The sequence below is a fragment of the Adiantum capillus-veneris genome, chromosome 16 (genome assembly GCF_014529385.1).
Source record: "Adiantum capillus-veneris isolate H3 chromosome 16, ASM1452938v2, whole genome shotgun sequence".
In the NCBI taxonomy this organism is placed as follows: domain Eukaryota; kingdom Viridiplantae; phylum Streptophyta; class Polypodiopsida; order Polypodiales; family Pteridaceae; genus Adiantum; species Adiantum capillus-veneris.
In genome coordinates, this window is record NC_140946.1 from 17,537,372 (window position 1) to 17,543,410 (window position 6,039).

At 43.1% G+C, this 6,039-nt stretch overlaps 1 protein-coding gene across 1 annotated transcript; it reads left to right on the plus strand.

The window, feature by feature from the left end:
• Window positions 1-205: 205 nt before the first annotated feature.
• LOC147438630 (uncharacterized) lies at window positions 206-2,495 on the plus strand. The gene is made up of 3 exons (XM_086484164.1): window positions 206-544; window positions 725-798; window positions 968-2,495. The coding sequence occupies exons 1-3, from the start codon at window positions 437-439 to the stop codon at window positions 1,089-1,091; spliced, it is 306 nt and encodes a 101-aa protein (XP_086340290.1). The 5' UTR covers window positions 206-436; the 3' UTR covers window positions 1,092-2,495.
• The last annotated feature ends 3,544 nt before the right edge of the window (window positions 2,496-6,039 follow it).

Genomic DNA, 6,039 nt, shown 5'->3' on the forward strand with positions numbered 1-6,039 from the left:
ATGACAACAATGGGCTGGCCACACCTGCAAATCACACTTGGGCGGGCGTCCCAGTGTGACATAGGCCTATGATGCTTGATACGGTGTGGGCGACATATTTTATTACGGTTGGGAGCGGGGAGATAAATGAGTATATACTTTTGTAATTTGTATCAAAGGAAGAAAGACTTTTCCCCTTCTCCACATGTGAGTGGATATGTAAAGACCCAAGTTCAATTCCTAGCAGCGGCATCAGAAAAACCTTCCTGGATCCATACATGGAAAATGCAGATTCACGTGCTCAACAAGCCAGCTGTTCGCGATCTCTTGAATGCCGTGGTGCCTCACACAGCTAAAATGCAGCAATGCATAGTTCACCACCTTCATTATAGTCTAATGTGTGCTTAGCAGGTGTATTTGTGTGTGTGTGCACGCGCGTGCGAGACAGAAATTCACCATGGCTCTTATGGCAGTTTTGGAGGCCGACCTTCGTGCTCTCTCACTTGAAGCAAGGCGCAAATACCCTGCTCTCAAGGAAGATGCGGAACATGCGATCCTTATAAAGGTGCTCTTGTGATCTCTTATTCTCGATGTCGTTACGTCTTCCATAGCCGGATCAAGGATGGAAAGAGAGCTGCTTGCAGCATTTGTATTCTGTTGCCGAGTAAATTGCTGTCAGTTTGAATTATACATCAGTTGTTGCGCTCTGATTCATTGTTCAATGATCTGCTGGTTTGTTGTGTAGTTGAGATCACTTCCATACCCAACTCTTCTTGCACGAAGTGATGACAATGTACGCATCTTCATCATGTATGGCATGTGAGTGTAAAAATGTCAAGCTCAGCATCACATGCTTGGCACCATGGTGCAGTACCAACCTCTGCTTTACCTGAAATCCTCACAACTCTCAAGGAGGAATTTTTTTTTCTGCATTGTCCAAGCAAAGTTTGAGTCTCAGTGTACAATATATGAATCATTACACATATAGACATGGACAAGCCAATGAGTGGAACGCTTCCAAGCAAGAGGAGACTTGCGACATAGTAACAGGGGGCGGTGGATTGGCAGCTCGAGACTTGGTTTCATGGGGACTGAAAAGCGTCACTGTATAAGCATTTAGGAGCTAGATTCCAAACCAGGGTAAAGGATTGTGCTTTCAAAAGATTGGCCTGTTCATCACAAGAGCCACCTCGATGAGGTTAAGGTCCTCTCACATTTTCACCCATGCATACAATTTTGTACATCCCATGAGATTAAGCTACCTTTAGCATCTCTCGGTCTTTTGTGCAAAGTTATATTTTGAGAGAGAGAGAGAACGTCTATGGAAGGCCAAATTGGCCCATGAGACAAATTCAATGATCAAGTGATCTCTGGTATCCCAAAAGTGAAAATAAAGAGAGACCTAGGGCCTAAACTATGAGTTAGGGAAGCTAAAAGCTGATACTGTGGTGAGGTACAATCATAATGGGATAAAAGGGGGTGCTGGATGAAGATCTAAATGCAAGCTATCTCCATTTTGTATCAGTGTGAGGGTGTGAAAGAGTATACGACAAAGATGTGGGTGAGGAGCTTCTAATGAATGATGAATCTGCCTCGATCAACAAGGGCCTGAGTAAGCCTCTCCGTCTCTTGGTGATAGCAGGATTCATCTTTGCCATCTCTGTGTGGTAAGAGCCTGGGCATCAGGAATTCTCGGACCCTCTCTCTGTTGCCAGCGCTGAGGCTCGTTGCTTGCTCGAGGGTGACCCCATGCTCTATGGGAGCAGGTAGGGGGGTGGATTTCTGAAAGAAGTCTGTGATTTGTGCTTGATGTAACCCCCTTTTTTGCATGGTCAAGGCCTGTGGAGTTGTCTCTTTGTGTCTCTCTGTGTAACCCCCTTTGATGTATTGTCAAGGCCTGTGGAGTTGTCTCTCTGTGTCTTTAATCTCCAGTAAAAAGCTTCCTAGCATGTGCTGATCCAATGTATTTAGTAGCTGGTGTAAGGCAATGAGGCTCTCCAAATAGAGATGGATGTTGCACTTTGATGTCTCTACATGTAGTGCAGTTGCAAACATGTGCTCCTCGCCCTTGATCTTCTCTCGACATAGTCTGCAAATCCTCTCAGCTTTAGGAATGCATTGTCTTCCCAAGTTGCGCCTGTCACGTGCACATCTAGCCCTATGTGCATGTGGACAAGCTACTTATGTCTTCTAGGGCTTAGGACAACCTAGGAACTGATCTGGCACCTTTGTGAACCTGTTTGTAGGACATGCATGTCTAGATAGTCGAGTTAGTTATGCATACCCTCTGATTGCACGAGGTAGAATCAAGCGTTGTGGGCGTATGAGACTGTCATAAAATAGGACATTGTGTAGGACACGAGACCCCCAAGTCTCATGCCCGACAGATCAAGCATCGGGCTTGTTGGGTCCTCCAGAATGGCCTCAGTTATGCCTACTAATAAGTGACTTTATAAGGTTAAAATGACTGGTCTTAACTTCTAGATAGTTAAAACCCTATATAAGTGACCCTTGCGGTACACATCAATTATGAGAAATAGAATTAAGAACTAGAGTTAAACTCTGGAGTTTATTTCTAAACTCCAGAGTTAAACTCTAGATCAAGAACTAGAGTTAAACTCCATACTTAATTTTTAGTGTTAGCAATTATCAGCTAATTGGGAGTTTGTACCAGCGTTTTTCCATCTCTCTCTCTCTCTCTCTCTCTCTCTCTTTCTCTTTGGGAAGGGCTAGAGTTTGAGCGGATCAGGCCATCGCTTGCAGGAACCTCATCGCAGGCTTTCGCAGCAGTACCTCAGCAGTAGCACCTGCGTTTTTGCAGCCAGGTCCTCAGCACCCATAGTATCAGCATAGGTGATATCAGATCAGCCCATCGCCATCTCAGCCAGCAACTGCGCTTTTGCAGATCCTCAGCACCACACCTTGCGTTCTCAGCAGCCCCTTATCTGTTTCCCATTGCTTGGTCCCAGACATTAGTACCTTCAGCGTCAACACATCAGTAGTCAGTATCCAGTATTCAGCCCTTCCATACCTTCAGTTTCCAGCCATTAGCCTTCAGTACCGCAGTACCTCAGTACCAAGAGTCAGTACGATCAGTTTCTAGCGATTCCATCGTGAAGAATTGATCAGTAAGTTTATGTTCATCCTAATACCGCATGAGCATTCAGCCTCAGTATTCATTGTATCAGCATTCGTGCAATCTAAAGTAAATACCAGTCCGGTAACAGAGGGGGGGGTCCTTGGAGGGGGATTTGGGACGGCTACGGCTGAGGCCCTGAAGTAATTTGACCACCGAATGACAATTCGTAGTACGGGAGTGCCGAAAGATTGTGATAAGCAGCACTAATCGCTAAAGACGGTGAGCCGGTTACTCCAAAGAAAAGGGTGATTACACTAGGGTAAAGGGGCCAATAAAAAACCACCCCCCAAAGAAAGGACAATGACACCCCTAATAATAAGACAAAGCTGAACCAACTTTGTGTAATTCAAAAGAATGCTCAAATTTCATTTTATTTGAAATGCAACCTTTTCATTGGGCAATGGATGACTTTAACCCTTGTTGGCACCCATGTCTTTCTTTTGGGGTTGGTGTCTTCTTTTTCACACCCATTTTTGTTACACAGGAATGCATAAATGGATTTATAACTTTCGGCTCCGATCATCAAAAAAGTTGAGATCAATTTTTTCGTAAAGCTCTCGACGAAGCGAATCAAATGAGCTACTGACTGGTTATAATTGAGCTCGGGGATCGGAGATCTAAGCTCCCTCTCTTAGGTGGCCTTAAGTTGGGGGTTTTACCCTAGTATGGTTTGTCATTTTTTTATATCTCTAGGTGGTGTGAGGATACTCGTAAATTGGCCAAAGGCCACTTGGGTGCATTGCTATTGGAGGGCCATATGACAAAAGTGCTTGATTGTTATGTGGCATAGGTGGTTTTTCTCTAGAAGCCATGTTTCAAACAATTTGTTGAGAAAATTAGTTGTTTTTGTACAACGTTGTTGTGGTGAGGCATTAGGACTCAGGAGGGGTTTGAGAAGGGACAGGGATCACAAGGACGTGAGGAGGTACATAATAATTTTTTTGGGGGATAACACAATTAGCAAGAGAACCAATTGTATATTGATGCAAAGTCTCCAAGTCAATCCTATCACTAATGGGTTTTCTTTTGTTCTGTGAGCAATAAAAGTTGAAAAGAGCGGATCTTGAAACCTTTTTATAGGATGGTGGCCGTGAGGCTAATGGTTAGCTGACTAGGAAGAAAGAAAAGGAAAACTTCAGCGATGGTAGCAAGCAACCTAAATGTTGATGCAAGATTGGCATGGGGAGACTAGATGAGGGACACCAAGCAATCTGGAGGTTGTATGTGTTATGACGTGTTCTATTGCCCCCCCACCTCTGCTTAAAGATCCAAGGACAGGCTGAAACCTATAGCTGAATACTCATGTGTGGTTGTTGCAAGCTCGCGCGTCACCTCATCTTCAGGTACTGAAGTGCGATTCTAACTAAGTGGGGAGAGCTTGCCTGCTCAAGTAGCATATGCCATATGCCTATGGTCACCAAGGACAGCTTTCATCCTAAGGACACGGACCATCAAAGTCTCAAGTACTTCATGACACAAACCAAGTTATCCGACAAACAAATGATGGGCAAATTTTCTTTCGCAATTTCATTTTCATATTGCTCACATTCCTGGAAAGCACAATGTAGTGGCCGATGCACTTTCACGAAGGTCAAAGATAAATGCCGTGTCAATTGCTACTCACAATGATCTATCTTCTATGATAAATGAGTATGCTAGTTACCCGGACTTTAAGGATATAATGTCATCTATTGCTTTACAAAAGAAAGAAGAGCCATATTCTCTTCAAGATGGCTATCTTTTGTATGGTAATAGACTATGTGTCACTCACTCACTTCGTGAGAAAGTGATGTATGAATCACATGCTCCTCCATATGCGGGGCATAGAAGTATGCAAACGACTCTACGTTCAATAGAGATGTACTTCTATTGGCCTACTATGAAGAAAGACATACCTAATTATGTCTCATAATGCATAGTATGCCAAAAGACAAAGTATGATAGAGGGAAGCAACCAGGGCTACTTAATCCATTGCCAATTCCAGATGCACCATGGGAGAGTATATCCATGGATTTCATCTTTGGATTACCAAAGTCTCTCCAAGGAAACACGGGCATATGGACTATAGTAGACAGGTTTAGCGAACAAGCACATTTTATACCTGTCAAAAAGACTATGAAGGCCCATCAAATGGCAACTCTCTTCATATCTCAAATCTTTAAGTATCATGGCTTGCCAATGTCAATTGTGTCGGATAGAGATCCTAGAATGACTAGTAACTTCTGGAAGGGTCTCTTTGAGAATCTGGGGACTAAGCTAAATTTCTCTTCGACCTATCACCCTCAAACGAATGGCCAAAGCGAAATAGCTAATTCCACAATTCTAGATCTACTAAAAGCTTATGTAACTGAAGTAGATCAACGTTCCCAATGGAAAAAGTACTTGCCACTTGTAGAATATGCTTATAATAATACTATACATACTTCTACAGGCAAAGCACCCTTTGAGGTGATAGAAGGAAAATCCAAAAGTCCATTGCTTCTTAAGATGCATGGAAAGATTTTCGTTGCTGATGAATATAGCAGAGATCTTAAAGAATCCTTTAAGAAGATAAAAGATACTATATCCATCTCCCAGCAAAAGCAAAAGGCTGCTGCTAATAAGCACAGAAGAGCCTTGACCTTCAAGCCAAAGGATTGGGTATTGCTAAAATTTCCAAAAGCTCGTTTACAATATAAGTCGGGCAAGAATCCAACGGGCCATCAAAAGTATTATGCTAAGTTAGCAAAAAGATACTATGGTCCATTCCAAGTGCTTAAGCCAATTAATGAGATGGCTTATAAGTTAATTTTTCTTGATCATTGGCTCATCCACAATGCATTTCATGTAAGATTACTTAAGCCTTACAAAGGAGAGCCACCCAAGGAACCAGTCATTGAAGATCCACCAGAGTTTGAAGGTCTAGAGGAGGTGCTCCAAC